At 38.8% G+C, this 26,257-nt stretch overlaps 1 protein-coding gene across 8 annotated transcripts in view; it reads left to right on the top strand.

Annotated features, from left to right (window-relative positions):
• The first annotated feature begins 462 nt into the window (after positions 1–462).
• P4HA1 (prolyl 4-hydroxylase subunit alpha 1) overlaps positions 463–26,257 on the top strand; it is a 100,219-nt gene continuing 74,424 nt past the window's right edge. For 2 of the 8 annotated variants that reach the window (XM_059882510.1, XM_059882513.1), the window contains exons 1-3: positions 463–566; positions 22,404–22,549; positions 25,963–26,070. In XM_059882510.1, coding sequence (XP_059738493.1) covers positions 25,995–26,070 — 76 coding nt within the window. In that variant the 5' untranslated portion in view covers positions 463–566; positions 22,404–22,549; positions 25,963–25,994. 8 annotated transcript variants of the gene reach the window in all.

The following is a 26,257-nucleotide window of genomic DNA, read 5'->3' as shown; positions in this document are numbered from 1 at the left end:
GTTGTTTTCCACCCAATACTTATTCTTTTCTGCTCTATTTTCTACGCTTCTATGTTCCTCTTCTCACATTTAAGACATTTCCTCGCTGGTGCTTTCGTCGCTCAGGCCTGATTGAGGTGCTGATCCCAAAATTCAGGCTCTAAACAACCTGTTGAAAGAAGCAGCGCAAATCCCAAGTAACCATGGAGACGGTGGCGTGGTGAGAGCCCCGCGCAGGCGCGTTACATCCCAGGCCCGCCCGCCGGTCCCTCCTCTCGGCCTCAGACTCCACGGGCTGGTGAGGAGTCCGGGGCGTGGGCCGTGGGCCACGGGTAGGGGCGGAGAGGGCCGGGGCTGGGCGCCTGCGCAGACGCCGGGCCGCTGGTGTGATCGAGCTCACGTAGCGAGGGTTGCAGTCGCCTCCTCCTCAGCGCAGCCGTCGCAGTCTGGAGGTTATAAAAGGGCTAACTGGCTCCCTCTGCTGCCCAGTCGCGCCGCCAGCGGGCTGAGGGAAAGGAGTAGGTAGCCGGCCGGGTGCAGGCGACCGGGTACTGAAGAACGCGCAGCTCTCGCGTGCCACTTCCCAGGTGAGACATTCGCCCGACCTTGGGGACTGAGGCTGCAGTCCTTGGGCAGCCGTGGCCTTTCTCGATGGCTCTGCTGGTCTGGTCCCTGCCCCCTCTCGTGGTATGGCTCGGGGGCGGGGGGTGTGCTCCCCAGTTTACTACTGTTGCCTCAGTACTTTCTCCTTTGGAGACTCGCCCTGAGCCCCGTTTCCCCTGGGAGCCCCAGAGGCCCTTTAGCAGTCCTCCGTGCTCCCCTTTCCACCGCCTCGCAGGTTGGCGCCCCGGACCGCTAGGGCTGCGGCAGCCTCAGTCTCCGCCCCGGGGACCAGCACTTTCTTGAATATTCCTTCCTGGGGAGGAATCACCCTGTTGAGTTTTCCAAGCGCCTCGCCTACGTGGGTCCCTCCCTTCAAAGCTGAGGGGTATGCAAGGGTTTTCGGCCTCCACAGCCGCAGATGGTTAGCATGTGGCAATAGAGAGCGGTTTTTAAAGCTTAGACCAGAGGCTGAAGCGCTCGGGCATTTTTATTCTGCCGGAGTCGTGGGGTCTGGGAAGCAGACCTACCCAGGAAAGTTCAGGTTTAACTCATCTGTTGCGCGCCGCGGGCTGATTGAGCAGCTGGAGGTAGCCCCGGGCAGCGAGTTTCCGGCAGCTAGGTTGAGGAAGTCGGCTGTCAGAACTTCCAGTGATCAGGGAAGCTAGTCTTCTTCCTTCCTTCTTCTGCTACAAAAATTTTTTAAAGGCACATGAGCTTCTCCCCTCCCCCTCTCTTTCTCTCAGCCGAATTTGCAGCTTTTAAAAGTCCACATCAGTAAATCAAATTCCGTGGCTGTGTGAGAAGTCTGAGTTGAGTTACATGGATGGCCCGCAGCTGCATGTTTTTAAGGGGGCGAGGGGAATGGTTTCATAAGACCATTTCTCCTAAATAATCGAATGTATTAAATGCAGTCAGGTCGTAGACACTAACAACATAGACGTTCCGGATAGAATGGACAGGACTTGGAATTTTGCACTGTTTGCTTTAAGAAAGGGATGAAGTAGAAGCTGGATCTCCTTTTAGGAAATTGATCTAAAAGGCCAAAGAGGCTTGCCAGTTTCAACTTAACTGTTTCTGGTTTCTCTTGAGAGCTGTGGCTCTTGGACTTTCCCTTGGAATGCACTCTGAAGGAATGGAATAGCCACTACTGAGTGGGGGAAGGGAAAAGACGTGGCAGCAGTGTTCTTTCATCAACTTTTGCCTCTTCTTTTTTTTTTTAATAGGTTCTGGCAAGAAACGTATTTCCCCTTTTAGATTTATATGTAGCTTATGAATGAGGCTAGTCTTTTCCTAAAAATCTGATGAAATATTCATAGCGGGAATACTGGAATTTAATTTATGAAACACTTAAAAGGGATTTTTCTGATCAAATATCTGTGGGAAAAATGGATATAATAAGCAAGAAATATTTAAGAAGCTGAAAGTGAACAACCTTGAATAAGGGTTTTTCCCTTGATTTAAAATTTAAGTAGACATTCAGTGATTTTTTTTTTAAACTTTGACTTTTCGCCTGTGAATGTAATTCCTAATCTTAACGATGAACTTCATATTTACCTTCCTCCCCCCAATCGTGGGAAGTGTAAGTTTTATTACTTACCTTAAAACTTTTTTATTTATTTATTTTTGGCTGTGCTGGCTCTCCCTTTCTGCCCATGGGCTTTCTTTAATTGTGGTGAGCAGGGACTACTCTCTAGTTGCCCTGCACAGGCTTTTTATAGCGGTGGCTTCTCTTTTAGAGCTCTGCAGGGGTTTGAGTAGTTGGGCACATGGGCTTAGTTACTCCTTCACATGTGAGATATTTCCAGACCAGGCAGGGATCAAATCCAGGTCCTCGGATTTTTAACTACTGGACCACTGGGGAAGTCCTGTTACTTAGTTTTGAAAGTCCTGTCAGTTTTGGTTTTAGTACATTATGCCTTAAGTCCTGTGATATTTTAGATGTCTGATGGCAAAGGATTCTTATAGATTTAACATAGTTACTACGAAAAGGATTACTTTGTGTCTTTAGGTGAAGAATGCTATTTCCTTTGATATCCTACAATGAGTTTTATTTTGAAGTACTGAAAATCAAGGATTTTTGTAAGCAGATAATTGTATTTGCCATTTTGGTAATTAAAATAGTGAAAAAAATGAAAATATACTTTTAATTATTGCAGAAAAAATTAGTGTAAAAGACTAATGAAAAAAAAAAAAAGGCTGTGTATTACCAGAGTACTGCAGGTTGTTGCAGGTGAATCTTTGCTTTTTGGTAAGGAGATGTTAACCTTTTCTGTTACCTCAGAGTGGGTTGTATACTGACAAGCAGTATCTTTTATAGGGCAGATAGGTTTGAGCTCCTGCTTTTATTCCATGGATGCAGCCTAAAGCTTGTGAGCCTTCACTTCTGTGAATAGAATGCCTTATTTTACTTAGCAGTTATCAACTGGGAGAAATATAATTACATCACTTAGATTTGAAAAGTGTCCCTGTGGGATTCATAGTAGTACTTCTCAACCTATTTTGTGGTCGTGAAGTCCATTGGAAATCTGATAGAAGGTGTGGACTCTGGGTCTGAAAATGCAAGTACACATATCAGTGTGGAATTTTAATCACCATTTACAGAAATTCTCTCCCTCCATAAGTGCATCTGTAAATTCTAAAAACCCTAACCCTGTTAAGAACTAAAAAGTAAAAAGAGATACAGAATAAAGGCATCTAGGTATCTTGAGGCAGGATTTCTTGAATATTTTGGAAAATAGATCTAGGCTTTATATCTGACTGGCCTTGACTGTATAGATTACCCTAGTAAACTTTGGCTAAAAGAGTTTTTAGGGCTTCCTGGATGGCTCAACGGTAAGGAATCCGACTGCAGTGCAGAAGATGGGTTCATTTCCTGGGTTGGGAATGATACCCTGGAGGAGGAAATGGCAACCCACTCCAGTATTCTTGCCTGAGAAATTCCCTGGACAGAGGAGCCTGGTGGGCTACAGTCCGAAGGGTCACGAAAAGTCTGACATGACTGAACAACTGTGCAGAGAATAGTTTTTAACAAAGTGAATAAGTTAGTTGGAGAATTGTTGAATTGCTTAATTGCCTAGGTAATTATACATCATGTTGGCCTCCCCTCACCCCCTTACATATTGTAACATATCTTTGGTTCTGCTCTAAAAGTGGAAAATGCTTGAAGGTAAATAAATTGCATAGACCCTTGGCATTACACTTTATTGCTCTTCTTACAGTGAGATCTTGAATCTTTTAAAAAATATTTGTTTATTTGGCTGCACCAGGCCATTGTGCCATGCAAACTCTTAGTTGTGATATGTGGGATCTAGTTCTCTGACCACGGATGGAACCCAGTGGGCCTCCTGCATTGGGAGCTTGGAGTCTTAGCCACTGGACCACCAGGGAAGTCCTAAGATCTTGAATCTTAGAATTACATTATAAGGTGCGAGTGTGTGGGTGTGTATAGTAAATGAATATATGAGACAAGCCAAATAAAGTGGGTATATGGTTTTGTGAAAGCTTCATTAATTAAAGCTTCGTTTATGTTTCTACCCTATGAAATTTATTTGTATAAATTAAAGCTATTCTCTCATTAGTTTTTTCTAGCCAAATAATTGTGCTTCAGTAAAAACTAATGAAACTCAAAGGATTTCATTATGTTTACTCCAACAGTTTTGAACTTGATATAATGAAAAACATTCCTTTTCCTGAGGTTGTTTGGATGATCAGTGTGACTATTAGTGCATTTGGTTGTGCATTGACAAAAACAATATAGTATAGAGATTTATGTTTCTTATATAGTTGTCATCAGTGGGTGAGTACTCTCTTGGACTTCTTAAACTTCCTGCTTAGTGTTTTATATAAATGTCCATGTTTAGTGTCCATGTTTTGGTTTGCATATTTTTCATGTAAATAGTGATATTATATCAAGTTAATATACTCTGTCTTTTTTTCTTGTTGGGCACTTGAACTATTTCTTCACTGTAAATATTGTGAAGAGAAGCCTGAAATTTAGTGGTTTATTTTATTTTATCTACCTGTTTAGCAAAACCTTAACTAGTTTTCTTTCTACCTTTACTTTTTTTTTATTTTGGAAAAGAAACACATGACAGTAAAAATTCTTATACTAGTCATTTTTTCTTCCCACTAAGAATTTTCTAGGGGATTGAATTGGGCTTTTTTAATCAATCTGATAACAATTAAAGGACTTTCAGTTCAGTCACTCTGTCGTGTCCTACTGTTTGAGACCCCTCATATAGTATGTACTTCTTGTGGTGGGGGGGGATGTCTGGCTTCTTAAACTCAGTATTAGTGCTTTGAAATTCATCCATATTATTATGTGTTTGTGTCTTTTTATTGTTGGATAATATTATATTGTATGGATATACTGCAAAACTTTGTTTTAGTCCATGTTCTTATTGACGGCCATTTGGGTGGTTTTCAGCTTTTAACTATTATAAATAAAGCTACTATGAGCATTCACATATAAGTCTTTGGAGGAATATATACTTTCTTTTCTCTGACATAAATGTCTAAGAGTGGAATAGCTGCATATGTGATAGGGAAATATTTTTTCCCAGACTGTGGCTTGTTTTAATTCTTTTAACAGTGTGTTTCAAAGGGCAGCAATCGGGTCTAATCGTGGACAGAATGTCTGTGCAGAAAATCTTTTTCTGTGCAGAAAGATTTTAAAAAAAAAACTCTATAATTGAATTCTGCAAGGTTGAAGGATAGAAGGTCAGTATATAACAATCAGTTGTATTTCTATATAATAGCCAAGGACAATTGGAAATAAAAAATTTAAAGTACCATCTCAATAGCACCAAAACTTATAAAATATTTAGTATTAGCTTTACAAGACACGTGCAAGATTTATATAATGAAAATTATAAGACACTAATGGAAGAAACCAAAGAATACCTACATAAGTGGAGAGAGATACCATATTCATGTGTTGGAAGAGTTAATATTGTTAAGATAACCATTTGTCCTGAGCTCATCTATAGAGTCAATGCAATTCCAGCCAGATCTCAGGAGGAGAGGATTTCCTATAGAAAGTAACAAGCTGATTCTAAAATTGATATAGGAAAACAATGGAACTAGAAAAAGGTAAAACAATTTTGAAAAAGACAAAAAAGTTGAAAAACTTGTGATTTCAACTTATTATATTACTGCAATACTCAAGAGTAAAGATGGAGAATAGGCAAACTTACAGATCAATGGAAAAAAATAGAGAATTCAGACATGCAAAATGGTCAGTTTGTTTTGATGAGGGTACTAAGGCAATTCAGTAGAGAAAGGATAATCTGGAATAGTTGTATGTTCATATATAAAAAAACTCCATCTTATTTGGGCATCTCATATCCTCTGTTGGACACTGGGCAGCCCCTTGCTCAGGAATTTGTATAAATATTGTAACAGATGACAGAAAGGCACCAATGGATATGAAATAGGAAATAAGATTTACTCACCAAGTCAACGCAAAAGGATTCCTTAAGGAGAGGTCTTAGGTTTAGTCCAGAATGAAGCAAAAGTGAAGTAGGGTGGTTGAGTTTAATTTTCATCGTGACTTGGAGTGTGATAGTTCCCGTGTGTGGGATGTTCATGGTTTTAGCTTCCCATTGATAGTGGAGAGAATGGCCAGGCTTTCATACTGACTTATCCAGATGTGGGGCAAAGGGAGAGGGAAGTGGGCTTTAAGGCAGTTAGCCTTCAAACATCAAAATAGAAAATTTTTCTTTATTATAGCCTCAGTGCAACAATTCCCCATAGTCTATGCAAAAACTGGCTCAAAATGGTTCATAGATCTCAAAATAAGACCTAAAGCTAGAAAATAACTTGAAGAAAATATAAGACAATCTTTTGGACCTTAGATTGAGCAGAGTTTTTTTTTTTTTAATCAGCAAAAAGTTAGACACCAAAAGCATGATCCATAAATGAATAAATCAGTACTATGTTCACCTTCAAAATTAAGAACTTATGCATGGTGGAGAGATTTGACAGAATGTGGTCCACTGGAGAAGGGAACGGCAAACCACTTCAGTATTCTTGCCTTGAGAACCCCATGAACAGTATGAAAAGGCAAAATGATAGGATACTGAAAGAGAAACTCCCCAGGTCAGTAGGTGCCCAATATGCTTCTGGAGATCAGTGGAGAAATAACTCCAGAAAGAATGAAGGGATAGAGCCAAAGCAAAAACAATACCCAGCTGTGGATGTGACTGGTGATAGAAGCAAGGTCTGATGCTGTAAAGAGCAATATTGCATAGGAACCTGGAATGTCAGGTCCACGAATCAAGGCAAGTTGGAAGTGGTCAAACAAGAGATGGCAAGAGTGAATGTCGACATTCTAGGAATCAGCGAACTGAAATGGACTGGAATGGGTGAATTTAACTCAGATGACCATTATATCTACTACTGTGGGCAGGAATCCCTCAGAAGAAATGGAGTTGCCATCATGGTCAACAAAGAGTCCGAAGTGCAGTACTTGGATGCAATCTCTAGAACGACAGAATGATCTCTGTTCGTTTCCAAGGCAAACCATTCAATATCACAGTAATCCAAGTCTATGCCCCAACCAGTAACGCTGAAGAAGCTGAAGTTGAACGGTTCTATGAAGACCTACAAGACCTTTTAGAATTAACACCCAAAAAAGATGTCCTTTTCATTATAGGGGACTGGAATGCAAAAGTAGGAAGTCAAGAAACACCTGGAGTAACAGGCAAATTTGGCCTTGGAATATGGAATGAAGCAGGGCAAAGACTAATAGAGTTTTGCCAAGAAAATGCACTGGTCATAACAAACACCCTCTTCCAACAACACAAGAGAAGACTCTCTACATGGACATCACCAGATGGTCAACACCGAAATCAGATTGATTATATTCTTTGCAGCCGAAGATGGAGAAGCTCTATACAGTCAGCAAAAACAAGACCAGGAGCTGACTGTGGCTCAGATCATGAACTCCTTATTGCCAAATTCAGACTTAAATTGAAGAAAGTAGGAAAAACCACTAGGCCATTCAGGTATGACCTAAATCAAATCCCTTATGATTATACAGTGGAAGTGAGAAATAGATTTAAGGGCCTAGATCTGATAGATAGAGTGCCTGATGAACTATGGAATGAGGTTCGTGACATTGTACAGGAGACAGGGATCAAGACCATTCCCATAGAAAATAAATGCAAAAAAGCAAAATGGCTGTCTGGGGAGGCCTTACAAATAGCTGTGAAAAGAAGAAGAGCGAAAACCAAAGGAGAAAAGGAAAGATATAAACATCTGAATGTAGAGTACCAAAGAATAGCAAGAAGAGATAAGAAAGCCTTCTTCAGCGATCAGTGCAAAGAAATAGAGGAAACAACACAATGGGAAAGACTAGGGATCTCTTCAAGAAAATCAGAGATACTAAAGGAACATTTCATGCAAAGATGAGCTCGATAAAGGACAGAAATGGTATGGACCTAACAGAAGCAGAAGATATTAAGAAGAGATGGCAAGAATACACAGAAGAACCGTACAAAAAAGATCTTCACGACCCAGATGATCACGATGGTGTGATCACTGACCTAGAGCCAGACATCCTGGAATGTGAAGTCAAGTGGGCCTTAGAAAGCATCACTACGAACAAAGCTAGTGGAGGTGATGGAATTCCAGTTGAACTATTCCAAATCCTGAAAGATGATGCTGTGAAAGTGCTGCACTCAATATGCCAGCAAATTTGGAAAACTCAGCAGTGGCCACAGGACTGGAAAAGGTCAGTTTTCATTCCAATCTCAAAGAAAGGCAATGCCAAAGAATGCTCAAACTACTGCACAATTGCACTCATCTCACACGCTAGTAAAGTAATGCTCAAAATTCTCCAAGCCAGGCTTCAGCAATATGTGAACCGTGAACTTCCTGATGTTCAAGCTGGTTTTAGAAAAGGCAGAGGAACCAGAGATCAAATTGCCAACATCCGCTGGATCATAGGAAAAGCAAGAGAGTTCTAGAAAAACATCTATTTCTGCTTTATTAACTATGCCAAAGCCTTTGACTGTGTGGATCACAATAAACTGTGGAAAATTCTGAAAGAGATGGGAATACCAGACCACCTGATCTGCCTCTTAAGAAATTTGTATGCAGGTCAGGAAGCAACAGTTAGAACTGGACATGGAACAACAGACTGGTTCCAAATAGGAAAAGGAGTTCGTCAAGGCTGTATATTGTCACCCTGTTTATTTAACTTATATGCAGAGTACATCATGAGAAACGCTGGACTGGAAGAAACACAAACTGGAATCAAGATTGCTGGGAGAAATATCAATCACCTCAGATATGCAGATGACACCACCCTTATGGCAGAAAGTGAAGAGGAACTCAAAAGCCTCTTAATGAAAGTGAAAGTGGAGAGTGAAAAAGTTGGCTTAAAGCTCAACATTCAGAAAACGAAGATCATGGCATCCGGTCCCACCACTTCATGGGAAATAGATGGGGAAACAGTGGAAACAGTGTCAGACTTTATTTTTCGGGGCTCCAAAATCACTACAAATGGTGATTGCAGCCATGAAATTAAAAGATGCTTACTCCTTGGAAGGAAAGTTATGACCAACCTAGATAGCATATTCAAAAGCAGAGACATTACTTTGCCAACAAAGGTTCGTCTAGTCAAAGGCTATGGGTTTTCCTGAGGTCATGTATGGACTGTGAAGAAGGCTGAGCGCCGAAGAATTGATGCTTTTGAACTGTGGTGTTGGAGAAGGCTCTTGAGAGTCCCTTGGACTGCAAGGAGATCCAACCAGTCCATTCTGAAGGAGATCAGCCCTGGGATTTCTTTGGAAGGAATGATGCTAAAGCTGAAACTCCAGTACTTTGGCCACTTCATGCGAAGAGTTGACTCATTGGAAAAGACTCTGATGCTGGGAGGGATTGGGGGCAGCAGGAGAAGGGGACAACAGAGGATGAGATGGCTGGATGGCATCACTGACTGGATGGACGTGAGTCTGAGTGAACTCCGGGAGTTGGTGATGGACAGGGAGGCCTGGTGTGCTGCAATTCATAGGGTCGCAAAGAGTCGGACACAACTGAGCGGCTGATCTGATCTGATCTGATGCTGTTTGAAAGAGTGTTAAGAAAGTGAAAAGGCAAGCCACAGACCTGGGAGTTAATATTCTCCTATCACATATCTAACAGAAAACTTGTATCCAGAATATCTACAGAACTCACAACCTTCAATAGTAAGTGAATAGCCTAATTAAAAATTTGACAAAAGGATTTAAGTAGAAACTTTACCAAAAAAGGAATATGGATAGCAAGTAAATATACCTAAAGATACTAAACATCATTGATAATTGAAGAGTTGTAAGATAAAACCACAATGAGAAACCAGTAGTGAGAAAATTAAGACATTAAGAAAAATGAAGGAAGAAAGGAAAAATAAAACAATACCAAATGCTGACGAGACCATGGGGCAGTTGGAGCTTTCATTTGTTGACACGGGCAATGAAAACAGTATAGCGACTTTAACATTTGGCAGTTTTTTATGAAAGTAAACATATATATGGGTGGGCTTTTCTGGTGGCTTAACCGGTAAAGAATCTGCCTGCAATGTGGGAGACTGGGTTTGATCTCTGGGCTAGGAAGATCCCCTGGAGAAGGGAATGGCAGCCCACTCCAGTATTCTTGCCTGCAAAATCCCATGGACAGAGGAGCCTGTCAGGCTACGGTCCGTGGGATCACAAGAGTTGGCCATGACTTAGCAAATAAACCACTAAACCACCACCACTATATATACTTACTGTGGAACCTAGCATTCCTACTCCCAGATTTACCTAGTGAAATGAGAGTTTATGTTGATTTTTTAAAATAATTTTATTCATTGATTTTATTTTTGGCTGTGCTGGGTCTTTGCTTTGGGCAGGCTTACTCTGGTTGCTGTGAGCAGGGGCTACCCTCTAGTTGCCATGTGTGGTTTTCTTATTGCCGTGGCTTCTCTTGTTGCTTAGTTGCTCTGCAGCAGGTTTGATCTTGGACTAGGGATCAGACCTGTGCCCCCTACATTGGCAGGCAGATTCTTATCCACTGTACCACCAAGAAAGTTCTTGATTTCCTTTTTTTTTCAAACAGCTTTATTGAGATATAATTCACATACCATATAATTTACCTCTTAAAGTGTACAATTCAGTGGATTTTAATACATCTACAGAGTTGTGTAACCATTATGACAATCAATTTTAATCCTTTTTCAAATAAATCACTCCAAAAAGACACCTCAGATCTATTAGCAGTCACTCTCCTCTCCCTCCCCCAGCTCTAGGCAATCACTAATATGCTTCTTTTTAATGTCTGTAGATTTTTTTTCATGTAACATAATGTTTTTGGGGTTTATTTGTATTGTAGCATTATTAGTACTTCATTTCCTTTTATGGGCAAATAAGATTCCATTGTATGGTTATATCAAATTTTGTTTATTCAGTCATCATTTGGGTTGTTTCCACCTATTTGCAATTAATGCTGCTGTGGACATTTCTGTACAAATATTTATGTGGATATGTGCTTTCATTTGGTTTGGGTATAGACCTAGTAGTGGAATTGTTGGGTCATATGGTGACTCCATGTTTAACTTTTTTAGGAACTGAAAAGTTCCTATAACTTTTAGGAAAACTGTTTTCCAAAGTAGCTACACCATTTTACATTCCTATCAGCAATGTATGAGTATTCCAGTTTCTTCACATCCTTGTCAATACTTACTCTTTTTATTACTATAGCTATCCTAGGGGTTGTGAAGTGGTATCTCATAGCGGTATTTCATTTACATTTCCATAATGACGTAACAGAACCTTGTGTGCACCAGGACCCGGGAGAAAGGAGCAGTGACCCCACAAGAGACTGACCCATGCTTGCCTGGGAGTGTCCAGGAGTCTCCAGCTGAGGCGTGGGTCAGTGGAGGCCTGCTGCAGGGTTGGGGGCACTGAGTGTAGCAGTACATGCATGGCATCTTTTGAGGGAGGTCACCATTATCTTCATTACCTCCACTGTAGTTTGGCCTCAGGTAAATAGCAGGGAGGGAATACAGCTCCACCCATCAACAGAAAATTGTTAAAGATTTACTGAGCATAACCCCGCCCATCAGAACAAGACCCAGTTTCCCCCTCATTCAGTCTCTCCCATCAGGAAACTTCCATAAGCCTCTATTTTTCTGCATCAGTGGGCAGACAGATTGAAAACCACAATCGTAGAAAACTAACCAATCTGATCACTTGGACCACAGCCTTGTCTAACTCAGTGAAACTATGAGCCATGCTGTGTAGAGCCACCCAAGACGGACAGGTCATGGTGGAGAGTTCTGATAAAATGTGGTCCACTGGAAAAGGGAATGGCAAACCACTTCAGTATTCTTGCCTTGAGAACCCCATGAACAGTATGAAAAGGTAAAAAGATAGGACACTGAAAGAGGAACTCCCCAGGTCGGTAGGTGTCCAATATGCTACTGGAGATCAGTGGAAAAATAATTCCAGAAAGAATGAAGAGATGGAGCCAAAGCAAAAACAATACCCATTTGTAGATGTGACTGGTGCTGGAAGCAAGTGAGTGAAGTCGCTCAGTTGTGTCCGACTCTTTGTGACCCCATGGACTGTAGCCTATCAGGCTTCTCAGTCCATGGGATTTTCCAGACAATAGTAATGGAATGGATTGCCGTTTCCTTCTCCAGGGGATCTTCCTGACCCAGGTATCGAACCCAGATCTCCCACATTGTAGACAGATGCTTAACCGTCTGAGTCACCAGGGAAGTCCCTGATAGAAGCAAAGTCCAATTCTATAAAGAGCAATATTGCATAGGAACCTGGAATGTTAGGTCCATGAATCAGGGCAAATTGGAAGTGGTCAAACAGATGACAAGAGTGAATGTCGGCATTTTAGGAATTAGCGAACTAAAAAGGACTGGAATGGGTGAATTTAACTCAGATGACCATCATATTGACTACTGTGGGCAAGAATCCCTTAGAAGAAATGAGTCAACAAAAGAGTCCGAATGCAGTACTTGGGTGCAATCTCAAAAATGACAAAATGATCTCTGTTCATTTCCAAGGCAAACCATTCAGTATCACAGTAATCCAAGTCTGTTCCCCGACCAGTAATGCTGAAGAAGCTGAAGTTGAATGGTTCTATGAAGACCTACAAGACCTTCTAGAACTAACACCCAAAAAAGATGTCCTTTTCATTATTGGAGACTGGAATGCAAAAGTAGTAAGGCAAGAGATACCTGGAGTAACAGGCAAATTAGGTTTTGGAGTACAGAATGAAGCAGGGCAAAGGCTGATAGAGTTTTGCCGAGAGAATGCACTGTTCATAGCAAACACCCTCTTCCAGCAACACAAGAGAAGACTCTACACATGGACATCACTAGATGGCCGACACTGAAATCATATTGATTATATTCTTTGCAGCCAAAGATGGAGAAGCTCTATACAGTCAGCAAAAACAAGACCAGGAGCTGACTGTGGCTCAGATCATGAACTCCTTATTGCCAAATTCAGACTTAAATTGAAGAAAGTAGGAAAAACCACTAGACCATTCAGGTATGACCAAAATCAAATCCTTTATGATTATACAGTGGAAGTGAGAAATAGATTCAAGGGATTAGGTCTGATAGACAAGAGTGCCTGAAGAACTATGAACGGAGGTTTGTGACATTGTACAGGAGACAGGGATCAAGACCATCCCCAAGAAAAAAAAATGCAAAAAGGCAAAATGGCTGTCTGAGGAGGCCTTACAAATAGCTGTGAAAAGAAGAGAAGCGAAAACCAAAGGAGAAAAGGAAAGATATACCTATTTGAATGCAGAGTTCCAAAGAATAGCAAGGAGAGATAAGAAAGCCTCCCTCAGTGATCAGTGCAAAGAAATAGAGAAAAACAACAGAATGGGAAAGACTAGCGATCTCTTCAAGAAAATTAGAGATACCAAGGGAACATTTCATGCAAAGATGGGCACAATAAAGGACAGAAATGGTATGCACCTAACAGAAGCAGAAGATATTAAGAGGTGACAAGAATACACGGAAGAACTGTACAAAAAAGATCTTCACGACCCAGATAATCACGATGATGTGATCTCTCACCTAGAGACAGAAATCCTGGAATGCAAAGTCAACTGGGCCTTAGGAAGCATCACTACAAACAAAGCTGGTGGAGGTGATGGAATTCCAGTTGGGCTATTTTCAGTCCTAAAAGATGATGCTGAAAGTGCTGCCCTCAATATGCCAGCAAATTTGGAAAAGTCAGCAGTGGCCACAGGACATGAAAAGATCAGTTTTCATTCCAATCCCAAAGAAAGGCAACGCCAAAGAATGCTCAAACTACCGCACAATTGCACTCACCTCACACGCTAGCAAAGTAATGCTCAAAATTCTCCAATCCAGGCTTCAGCAGTACGTGAACCGTGAACTTCCAGATGTTCAAGCTGGTTTTAGAAAAGGCAGAGGAACCAGAGATCAAATTGCCAACATCTATTGGATCATCAAAAAGGCAAGAAAGATCCAGAAAAACATCTATTTCTGCTTTATTGACTATGCCAAAGCCTTTGACTGTGTGGATCACAACATACTGTGCAAATATGAGAAGACCAGTCTACCTGACCTGCCTCCTGAGAAATCTGTATGCAGATTAGGAAGCAACAATTAGAACTGGACATTGAACGACAGACTGGTTCCAAATCAGGAAAGGAGTATGTAATGGCTGTATGTTGTCACCCTGCTTATTTAACTTATATGCAGAGTACATCATGAGAAACACTGGGCTGGATGAAGCACAAGCTGGAATCAAGATTGCTGGGAGAAATATCAATAACCTCAGATATGCAGATGACATCACCCTTATGACAGAAAGTGAAGAGGAACTAAAGAGCCTCTTGATGAAAGTGAAAGAGAGTGAAAAAGTTGGCTTAAAGCTCAGCATTCAGAAAACAAAGATCATGGCATCTGGTCCCATCACTTCATGACAAATAGATGGGGAAACAGTGACAGACTTGATTTTTGGGGGCTCCAAAATCACTGCGGATGGTGACTGCAGCCATGAAATTAAAAGACGCTTACTCCGTGGAAGGAAAGTTATGACCAACGTAGACAGCACATTAAAAAGCAGAGACATTGCTTTGCCAACAAAGGTCTGTCTAGTCAAGGCTGTGATTTTTCCAGTAGTTATGTATGGATGTGAAAGTTGGGCTATAAAGAAAGCTGAGCGCAGAAGAATTGATGCTTTTGAACTGTGGTGTTGGAGAAGACTCAGTCCCTTGGACTGCAAGGAGATTCAGCCAGTCCATCCTAAAGGAGATCAGTCCTGGGTGTTCATTGGAAGGACTGATGCTGAAGCTGAAACTCCAGTACTTTGGCCACCTGAAAACTGAGTCATCTGAAAAGACCTGATGCTGGGAAAGATTGAAGGCAGGAGGAGAAGGGGACAACAGAGGATGAGATGTTTGGATGGCATCACCGACTCGATGGATGTGAGTTTGAGTAAACTCGGGGAGTTGGTGATCGACAGGGAGGCCTGGCGTGCTGCAGTCCATAGGGTCGCAAAGAGTCGAACACGACTAAGCAACTGAATGACTAGTGATGTTGAGTTTTTTCATGTACTTATTGGCCATTTGTGGCTTCTTTGAAGAAATGTCTCTTCAAACCCTTTTCTCATTTAAAAAGTGGATTATTTTTCTATTGTTCAGTTCTAAGAATACTGTATACTAGGTATTAAACTTTTGTTAGAGATATGATTTTTAATTTAATTTTTTTTTTTTTTACCATTCTTTTGGTTGTCTTTTAAGTTTCCTGAAAGATGAAAGTTTTAAATTTTGATGAAGTCCAATTTAATTTTTTCCTTGGTTTCATGTGCTTTTTATGTGTCATATCTAAGAAATTATTGTCTAGATATCAATGTTTAAGTGCTTAATCAAGGTTATGAAGATTTACACCTCTTTTTTCCCCAAGAGGTTTATAGTTTTAGATTTCAAGATAATCTTGGATACATTTTGAGTTAATTTTAGGGTCAGTATAAAGTTTTCTTAAGTTTATTCCCAGGTAATTAACATATTGGTTGCTGTTGCTTCTGGTGATTGGTTCTTGTTTGTATGGACAGGTCCTTTTCTAAAGGGAATGTTGCTTTTTTGTAAATGATAATTTTTCAAGTAGTATTAGCTTGCTTTAAAAAAAAAAATTACTACAACCCAGAGGGATAGGGTGGGAGGGATTTGGGAGGGGGTTCAGGATGGGGGGACACATGTGCACCCATGACTGATTCATGTCGACGTATGGCAAAAATCACAATATTGTAAAGTAATTATCTTCCAGTTAAAATAATTTAAAAAATCAATCTTTAAGTTTCATTGAAAGCAGTTCTTTTGGAATAGTTTGTTTTACCACATGTTCCTTGTTGTTGTTTTACTGGCTATGTCGTGTCTGACTGTTTTGTAACTGCGTGGACTACAGCCCGCCAGTCTCCCCTGTCCATGGGATTTCCTAGGCAAGAATACTGGAGTGGATTGCCATTTCCTCCTCCAGTGGATCTTTCCGACCTGGGATCAAACCCAAGTCTCCAGCATTGGCAGGTGGATTCTTTACCACTGAGCTACCTGGGAAGCCCACATAATTCCTTAAGTTTAATAAATCTAAAATGTGTATTGTACAAGATTTTATTTTCCAATTGTATCCTAAGGGTGGCAAAGACACTGCAGTTGCCTTATCAGGATTTTTTCTGTAAATCAAATATACATACAAATTGTTTTTGAGCAGAAGGGATTGATGGTGGTATTATGCCCTAGTAGAAGTATGGAGTTGCTCATTTGAATTTTACTAACCCAGTGATTTGACTTGATCTTTTCACTTCAGTGCTACTTTGACTTCATTTGTTAGCTTGCATATTTGTTTATAGAAATACAAATTTTCTGTTAAAAATGTTTATTAAAATGCAGAAATTGAGTAAAGAGAATGGACTGTGATTCCCTCTCAGACAATTGTTAACATTTTTTGATTTCTAAAGAATTGCTGTGTTTTATATTATTGCTGTTCTTAATATCCTAATCAATATTTATTGATATTCATGTTATAAAGCACATAGTTTCATTAACAAAGAGAAGATACTGCAAATTCATCAGATGAGAAATATATAGACTATGTTAATTTTGGGAAATACCAGCATTTTTATAAGCCACAAGGAGAGCATGTATAATTTAATGTTTACTTCTTTTTACTTCTTCCCTTCCATTGCCTCTGTCCACTTTTTTCTCCCACTCACATTTCTAAATTATAAAGCCTGTGCATCTGTTTGCTAGTAGATTGGGCTTCTTGGTCCTCTTCACTGCCTTAGCCCAGGGTTGAGGTTGCCTGGGCTTCCTGCAGTTCTCAAAGTCACCTCTTTTTCCATGTCCTTTGAGACACTCTTGGCAACAAATCTATTTATTCTTGTGCTCTTGCCCCACATCCAAAAGTAACATTTCTTAAGTGTCTTCTAGGTGTCAGGCATAGTCCAAGGCACTTTCATCTGAAGTACTGCTGATTTTTTATTATTAGCTGGTGGTCAAATTTGGCCTCATATTAGATACCTTACCTTTTTGCTTATTCTGCTTCCCTTTAAAGGGACCACCAAATAAAAGTCAACATTACTGATGAAATTTTACTAAATTGCAGGCCTCCTAGTCTCACGTACGGTAATTTTTGGTTTTTTTCCTGTTCTGAGCAAAGAATCCTGATACTTTATCCTATATTGGGAAATGTATGCATTGCTAGCTTAAGTGTTTGAAATAATTGAGAGGTATATTTTACAGTTTAAAATACATAGTTTAAAAATCATTGAAGAATGGCACCATTTTAATTATAAATAAGATTTGTTTCATTCTCAAACTTTCCCCTCAGCCTACACTTATTATTAAAATGTTTCTGGTTTAGGGGAACTTGACTTTCTTAGAAATAGAAACTTTAAATGTTGAGCTTAACTTCAATTGTGAATCCAGTTTAAACATTTTTTTTAATGGATTAAGATCATATTTATTCTTAAACTTTGTATCTCACATATATTCATTGAATTTCTAAAATTAAGAAAAACATTTAAAAGATCATTGAAAAATATTGCTTTTTGGTGCTAGGGAATAGAGAGTAGTAAACACATGAGAATTATTTACCTTTTTTAGTTTGCCTTAAAGAAACAGGGTTGATGAGTGAAAGTGTGTGTGTGTGTATGTATATATATATATTTTTTTTTAATTTGTTTTTTAGATCTGATGTTAGATCTTATTTGTCACTCTTGGAACATCTCATTTTTGACTGGACTCAGAAGTTCTCAGGACAGCCTCCATCTCTTGGTAATCTGTTATTGCCATTTTTCTTTGGCTTCCTTCATTCTCTTGGCCAAAAGTTTAGCATATTCTGCAGCCTCTTCCTTATTTTTCTTAGTACACTGTTTCTTCAGAGCAATAGTGTTGCAATAGGCCAGCATTCGTGTTGCAGAATACGTGGAGTAATATGACGCTGAATCTTGGGTGCTTTGGTAGTGGGTTTCTTACCTTCTTTGTTTAAGGGCTTTCTCACAATATATTGGTGGACATCTTCTTCTTTAGAGAGGAGAGAAAGTGTATTCATTTGGACTCTGGGTTAAACAGAAATCTTAACTCATACTAGTCCATAATGGAATTTAAGAATTATGGCGATAGGAAGTTGTCTTAGCAACAGAGGTCAGGAGTGTGATTAAATTTCCAGAATAATTGGAACATCTGCATGTTTTCTTCTGTCTCTTGTCTGTCTTCCTCTCTGTGTATGTGCATCATCTTAAAATCTTTCTAAATAAGCTTCATTCACTTGGTCCCTAACTTTTCCCAAGCTTTATTTGTAAAATAGTTCAGACATTCAAAGAGTGCCTGCCACTACTTTTCTCAGTTTCATTTTCAAATTTTCTGACAAAGAACTTTGAATGGCCACTTGGTCAGGGAGAAGTATCATGCTATATAACATGACTGGTAAAACTGTGGGAATGAATTACGGGTGAACTGGGGCAGTTAAAAAGGTAGAAGGGGGCAATTTCCAGGAGAAAGAGTAGGGATGATTGAGGTGCCATGTAGGGAAAAACAAGCGTGTGTTTTTGAAATGATCTTATCTTCAGATTACTTCTGACAGGGAAGACTGAGCTTTGGAAGAACCTCTGAAAGACAGCCTACATAGCACTTTCAGTTAAGGGCAGTATCTTGGTTTAGAGGTTCTCTCCAATCATATCCTAAACTGCTGTTCCATTGGAATGATGCCAAACACTGAGTTCACTGCTCAAGTATAGAAAATTGTGGCAAAGAGGCTAGCATGACTTCTGGGTTTTTAATCGAAAAGTTGGTCATACCATTGAAGCACTCATCCCAGACTCTCTGTATGTACCAGAGATGCAGCTCACTCTCTTTGGGAGTAGAAGTATGACTGGGATTCTTAGAGTTAAGTTAAAACAAATGGTAATTGGCAGAGCAATTACAGGGCAGAACAGAAATATAACTGGTTCTGTTAGCAATCACTCTTAGTTGTCTTGGAAAATCCATCCTGCTTATATGAAAGAGACGTTCTGTCTAAATGTGTATACCACGTTGCAGTGGCCTGAATTAGCAGCTTGAATGTGTGTTGATATTTTGTGCTGACCATAAAACCTGTCAGAAAGATTAAAGTCTAACACAGATGTCAGGAAAACCAACAGTTGAGTATGGAATTTGTATGAGGAAAAATAATCTTAAAGTTGGAACCCTCTAAAGAGGGTTTGGAACAAGTTGTGGAAGATGTGGAGAGACTGTTAGAGGGAGCCCTGTAAAAAGTTTTTCATGTCAGAGAAAGATTAGAATATCAAGCATTCTTTAGTCTGCCTAATTTTTGAGTGATTTGTTTGGGAAAGACAGACTTGTTAATGTTGCATTTTTTTTCTTGGAAGAAAAATGTTAGACCAAAAGGCTAATAGAATTATTTGCCAGATGCCCTGTTCTAGTAATCCATTGAATAACCTAAATATACAGTTCAGTGAATCCTGATAACTCAGAGTCATATTTAAAATAGTAGAACTGTTTAACTATAGTTCCCAGGTTTGGTTGATCTGTGAATATGTGGGACTGGACTTTTCTAGAAGGACAGTAGGAAAGTTTTAGATAAACACTACACTTTGCATTTTATTTTTGTCCAGGTCTACCAGAGAATATGTTTCCCAGGTTGTTGTTTTCTTTATAGTTTTAGAAATATTTAAAATTAAAAAAATTTTTTTAATTTAAAAATACTCATGCATTTCAAACATTATATGTAATATATATATAGATTATTTATAGATTAATAAACACTCATGAAACTGCCATCCAACCAAGAACCAAAATATTATGAGTAACTTATCCATACTGCTTCAGTAATAAATTTTATTCCTGTATAAATTTGTCTTTGTATCTGCCTCTTCTTTGTCTTTCTTTCCTTTCCTCCTTTCTCCCTTCTCTTCTTCTCCGTCTTTCTTTCATTGTGTCTTCTCTGGGATCTGAGATTTACCTTCTTTTGAAGAAGATTGCATCCTCTTTAACCCATTTAAATTCTATTTCAAGCTTGTTTGAGGATTTAGAACAGAAGGCATTTATGTCTTCCTGTTTTTGATAAAACCCTAATGTCTTTTGGGATGCTTTACTCTTAGTTGTACATAATGATTGCTTTGCATGCTGCTAACTGAACAAAGGTGGTAATAAATGGAAGTGAGACATCGTAAGTGATGAAACCATTATGTTTTAAAAACCTGTGATTGATAAGGATATGCTTGTCTATAAACATGCCACTTAAGGTTTCTAAAGAATGTGCATGAGGCATAGTATTCAGACAGATTAGAGAAACCATTCCCTAGAGTAATTAGAAATTCTGTGACATGTTCTAAAAAATAAATTGAAGTAAAATATATTTTAAAGACAGAGTGCATCTTTTGTATGATTTCAAGAGGTAGTCATATCCTGTGGTTCTCAAAGTGTGATCACCAGAACAGCAGCAGCAGCGTCACCTGAGAACTTGCATATGTGATCTAGGTACTTTGACCATTGGGTGATCTGGTACAGCTAAAGTTTAGAACCACTGTTATATACTCTATCTTCATTTATATTAACTAGTTTAGGTTGGCATGGTAATTTGGAGTAGTGCTGTGAGAGGGTCTGAATTTTCTATTGCAAGTGACAGAAATCCAACTTAAACTAGTTTAAGAAAAAGGGAATTTACAGGCTCCCTCAGCTGAGTTGGAAGATTATTGGGGAAGTTCACAGGTTCAGAGCAGAAACTATAAGAATCAGGGCCATGGAGCTTGTAAAACTGCTTGTTTCTGCATAACTTTGTCATTTTTATAGACTAAGTTCCTGTGTATGCTTGTCAGGTGGCACAGATGGTCACAGGCAGCTCCAAATTCATGTCCTCTGAGCGTAGCAATTCCAGAAAGAGCTGCTTTTTACCATTTCACAAGCCCACTCTTCAACAGTTAAATTCATAGGAATGAGGGTCAATGACTGGCTTAGCCTGGGTCATATGTCTATTTGTGGGAGAAAGGAGAATAGAAAAGTGTGCCACTACATTGTCAGGAGTGGCACACTTTCGGTTGCTTTCAAATAAGCTTAACAGTCTTTGAAGCACAGCAAGAAATCTAGAGGATTATCGAGTTAGAAAATGGGACATATGCAAACATGTTAGCTACTTTATTGTGTTAGAGTGTGGTTAACCATTTCGTTAAAGTCTTACGGTGCCAAAATATGGAAGTTGATGTTTTAGGTTTTTTATTTTGTATAGAGTTAATTTTTGTCATTATAAAAGCAAATATAATTAGAGCAATGCAAACCAAAACTACAGTGGAGTACCATCAGAATGGCCATCATTAAAAAGTCTACAAATGGAAAATGCTGCAGAGAGTGTACGGAAAAGCGAGCCCTTCTACACTGGTGGCGGGTATGTTGGTTGGTACAGCCCCTGTGAAATACAGTGTGGCAGTTCCTCAGAAAACTAAAAACAGAGCCGCCATATGATCCAGCAGTCCCACTCCTGGGCACATACCCAGACAAACTATAGTTCCAAAAGATACATGCATCGTTCATAACAGCCAAAACGTAGAAACATCCAAATGTTCATTGACAAATGAATGGATAAAGATGATGTGGTACCTATATAAAATAGCATACCACTCGGTCATGAAAAAGAATGGAAGGCCATTTGCAGCAACATGGATGCAACTAGAGATTATCATACTGTGAAGTAACTCAGAAAGAGAAAGACAAATATCCTATGGTATCCCTTATATGTGGAATCTAAAATATGACACTAATAAACCTGTCTACAAAACAGAAAAAGACTCACAGAACAAACTTGTGGCTGCAGAGGGGAAAGCGTGTCGGGGGAGAGAAAGACGGGGAGTTTGGGATCAGCAGATGTAAACTGTTATATATGGGATCCATAAACAACATGGTCCCACTCTGGAGCAGGCTACTATATATACAGGGAACTATATTCAATATCCTGTGATAAACCATAATGGAAAAGAATATTTTAAAGAATGTATGTATATACCTGAGTCACTTTGCTGTACAGCAGAGACTTGCACATTGCAAAACAACTGTACTTCAATAAAATTAAATAATAAGAACCTATTACATGAGAAAAAAATAAGCATTGAGTATAAAAGTAAATATACCCTGTGTTGTTTAGTTGCTAAGTTGTGTCCGACTCTTATGTGAGTTCATGGACAGTGGACCACCAGGCTCCTCTGTCTGTGGGATTTCCCAGGCAAGAATACTGTAGTGGGTTGCCATTTCCTTCTCCAGGAATCTTCCTGACCCAGGGATCAAACTTGTGTCTCTTGTATTGGCAGGTGGGTTCTTTACCAGTGAACCACCAGGAATGCCCAAACCCTTGACATCTGGAAAATACTGAAAAATAGGAAAGAAAAAAATCACGTAATGTTCTGCTCTCCAGAGACAACTACATTTTGGTGAATTTCCTCTGCATATTTTTTTGGTAAAATTATGATATTATAATGTTAAGTTTTTTCTTTGTTTTGATTAGTATTTATTACTAACTTTCTATCAGAGTGTAGTAGAAACTTAATCTTCTTCAGTATAGATTCCACCAGAGTTGTATGGTGTTTATTTTTTTTAAGACTTAATTTTTTAGAGCAGTTTTAGCTTCATAACAAAATTAAGAGGATGGTATGGAAATGTCGCATGTACTCCCTGCTCCCAATATGTGTAGCCCCCCACCAGAATGGCGTATTTTTAAAAATTAATGAATCTACATTGACACATCATAATTGCCCAAAGGCCATAGTTTAACATTACCCCTTCACTCTTAGTGTTGTAAATTCTGTGAAAATGAACAAATGTATAGTGATATGTATTCATCATTATGATATTACACAGTATTTTCACTGCCCTAAAAATCCTCTGTGCTCCGTTTGTTCATCCCCCCTCTTCTTCTGCCAACTACTAATCTTTTTATTCTCTTAATAGTTTCACCTCTTCCAGAATATTATATAGTTGGAATTATACAGTATATAGCCTTTTCAGATTAACTTCTTTCACTTAGTAATATTTTTAATTCCTCCATGTTTTTTAATGGCTTGATAGCTCATTTCTTTTTTAGCATTGAATAATATTCCATTGCCTAGATGTATCACAGTTTATCTGTTCACCTTCTGAAGGACATCTTGGTTGCTTCCAAGTTTTGCCCATTATAAATAAAGTTGCTATAAATATCCATGTGCAGGCTTTTGTGAACATAAATTTTCAACTCCTTAGAGTAAATACTAAACATGATTGCTGGATCATATGGTAAGAGTGTATTTAATTTTTTAAGAAATTGCCAAACTGTTTTCCAAAGTGACTGTACCATTTTGCAATCCCACCAGCAATGAATGTTGTAGGATTGATGTTAATTTTCAAATCTCGTTTTCATTTGAATTTACAAGTAAGGAATATGTTCATTTTAAGTTTCTTGACATATAGCACTATCATCATTAAGTATTTTAAATTTAGTTGTTACATTTAATTGTTCATTTGATAGGCAAAAACTGGCTGTCTTATTTCAACTTCTTGAGTCCTTGATTACTGATGAGTCAGTTTTTATTTCAGTGGGTTTCGTTAACTGTAGTTCCTCTTTTGTGGCTTTCTGGGTTCTTAACCCACTCATTGGGCTTCCCTGGTGGCTCAGATGGTAAAGAATCCGCCTGCAATGCAGGAAAACTGAGTTCAATCCCTGGGTTGGGAAGATCCTCTCGGTAAGGGAACAGCTACCCACTCCAGTATTCTGGCCTGGAGAATTCCATGGACAGAGGAGCCTGGTGGGCTACAGTCTATGGGGTCACAAAGAGTTGGATAAGACTGAGTGGCTTTCATTTTCAGCCCACCTCTCTGCTGATGTCTTGGGTTTTTTATTGATTTGCAGGAGTTCCTTAAATGAGCTCTGTTTTCTTTAGTTTCCTAGTTTATAGTTTTTATAAAACAATATATAAACCTGTTATTTTGTGTATTTTAATTCCATTTGGCTTTAGATTATCTTATTTTTAAGTTTAAAAATTCTCTTTTCAGAGGTCCAGTTGTTGTTTTGTTTTTTGTTATTATGACTCTTTATTTCATCTAGAATAAAGAAATTTTCAAGCTTTTGTGGTAATTTCTGTAGGCCAGTGTTTCTTGATTCATTGTAAGGTTTAAGGACAATAAAAGAAGACAGAGAAACTTTAGTGACAAAATACATTTTAGCAATGAAAAAAATGATAACTTCTTATCTGACAGATCTAAACTTTCTCATCAGAGCTAATGTTTAGACAACATTTCTGGTTAGCCTTCTCTTGGTACAGCAAAAGCATTTGTATTTGCTGGAAATAACATTCATTTATGAAGAAATTATGGCAGAAATCTGTTTAAACAGTGAGAAAATTCTAGACTGTTCAGACAGCCCAGGATTTTGAAAAAACCTTGGGCTTTGGCAAGAGCCCAGGAGAGGAAGTGTCTGCATCTGCTACATTCTAGAAGCCTTCCCAAAGAGTCACTGTAAGGCAGCCAAGAGAACAGTGTATTTCACTACTGTGTGGTTCTGGAGGAAACTTAGGAGGACTTCCAGCATGTCAGTTTCTGTGGTGATCTATTTTTATTGATTCAAGTTAGGAGGAAAATGGCGTGTGTGTATGTGTATTGGGGGGTGTGTGTGTGTGTGAGAGAGAGAGAGATTGCGAGTTTTCTATTGTGGACAATGGTGTGTGTGTGTGTGTGTGTGTGTGTGTGTGAGAATGATAGGGAGTTTTCTAGTGTGGACTTGAACCTGTTGCTTTCGGTGAAGTCTCTTGGGGAGAGTCAGAGGTGCCTGCACAAAGAGGAATAGGGTGACAAGTGAGAATAAGCAATGGGTGTCTGTTATTGGTGTAAACAGTGTTACAGGGGTAACTTGTTTTCCTGTAAGGTAATAAAGAAGAACTTAAAAGTCCGTGTTTATGTGGTAAAGAAGGAGCAAGAGAAGAGTGCTAACAGGGCCTTTGGGAAAGCAGGATAAAACCTGCTGGTTAGTTGAAAATCTGCATCTGCCATGAAGAATCCATTCCAGAAAAGAAAGACAGAAGGGCTTTGCTGCCAGTTTTTTTTTTTTTTTTTTTTTCCTGAATGCTAGAGCTATGTCCTGGGCTAAGGATTTTTTACGTAGAACACAGTAGAAAAAGCTCAACTTTGGGTCCTTTGAGAGAGATTACTAGCCTAAATCGACAGCTCGCTAGCTTAAATACCACACTATTCACCTATTTAATGTTCATGATTGGTTGATTTTGAGTAGTTTCACAGTGTTCTTCAGCCATCAGTCCCTGCAGTATATTTTGGAACATATTCATCACCTCCAAACCTACAACTTTTAATTGAACTTATTTTAAAATCTAAAGCCATTGTAGGGAAAAAATGGACCAAGTTAGGAATTAAGGGGATTAATCAGAAAGCTCTGAAACATTTTGTCCCTTTAAATATATTCTAACATTTTAGAATGTATTTTGGTAGTATTTAAATTAAGTTACTCTAATAAAGTAGTATATTTTAATGGGAAATTCATGACTTAGGTCTAGATCACAGAGTAAACTTAATGAAAAAGTATACTACCATCCAGTTGATCTAACTGTAGTAGTAACTAAAGAGAAAACAAACAGCATTTTTAAGCATACATTATCATGGTGATAGCAAACATGTATATTTTTCTTTTAACATGAAATATCAAGTGAGTACTGTTCTATGAAAAATAAGATAGTAGCTCTTACTAAGTTATTAAATCAGTTTACTAGAATTAACAGTGTTCTATGGGCAATCTTAAAGTCTGACTTACATTTTATTCATAGGAAAAATAGGTTAGGAACTTTTCCTATCCTTCCTTTGTTTTAAATAATGGCCATATTTCTCTTGTAGGTGTGTGAGCCTGTAAAATTAAACCTTTGAAGATGATCTGGTATATTTTAGTTGTAGGGATTCTACTTCCCCAGTCTTTGGCCCATCCAGGCTTTTTTACTTCTATTGGTAAGTCTTAATTATTTTGTTGTGTTTGTTTTTGTATTTAAAAATTTCCTTTTTTTCATATTTTTAAATCGGTAAAAACAAATACATTATATTCTCAGGGACTGAAACATTACTTCAGTCCATACCCCTCTAAAAATCTTTCTTTTTTCCTTCATATTTAAATATTTAATTTTTTCTGATTGCCAAA

This window comes from Bos taurus, chromosome 28, assembly GCF_002263795.3.
Source record: "Bos taurus isolate L1 Dominette 01449 registration number 42190680 breed Hereford chromosome 28, ARS-UCD2.0, whole genome shotgun sequence".
Lineage (NCBI taxonomy): Eukaryota > Metazoa > Chordata > Mammalia > Artiodactyla > Bovidae > Bos > Bos taurus.
The sequence above is the reverse complement of the archived record's forward strand: the minus strand, read 5'-3'. Positions and strand labels throughout refer to the sequence as shown.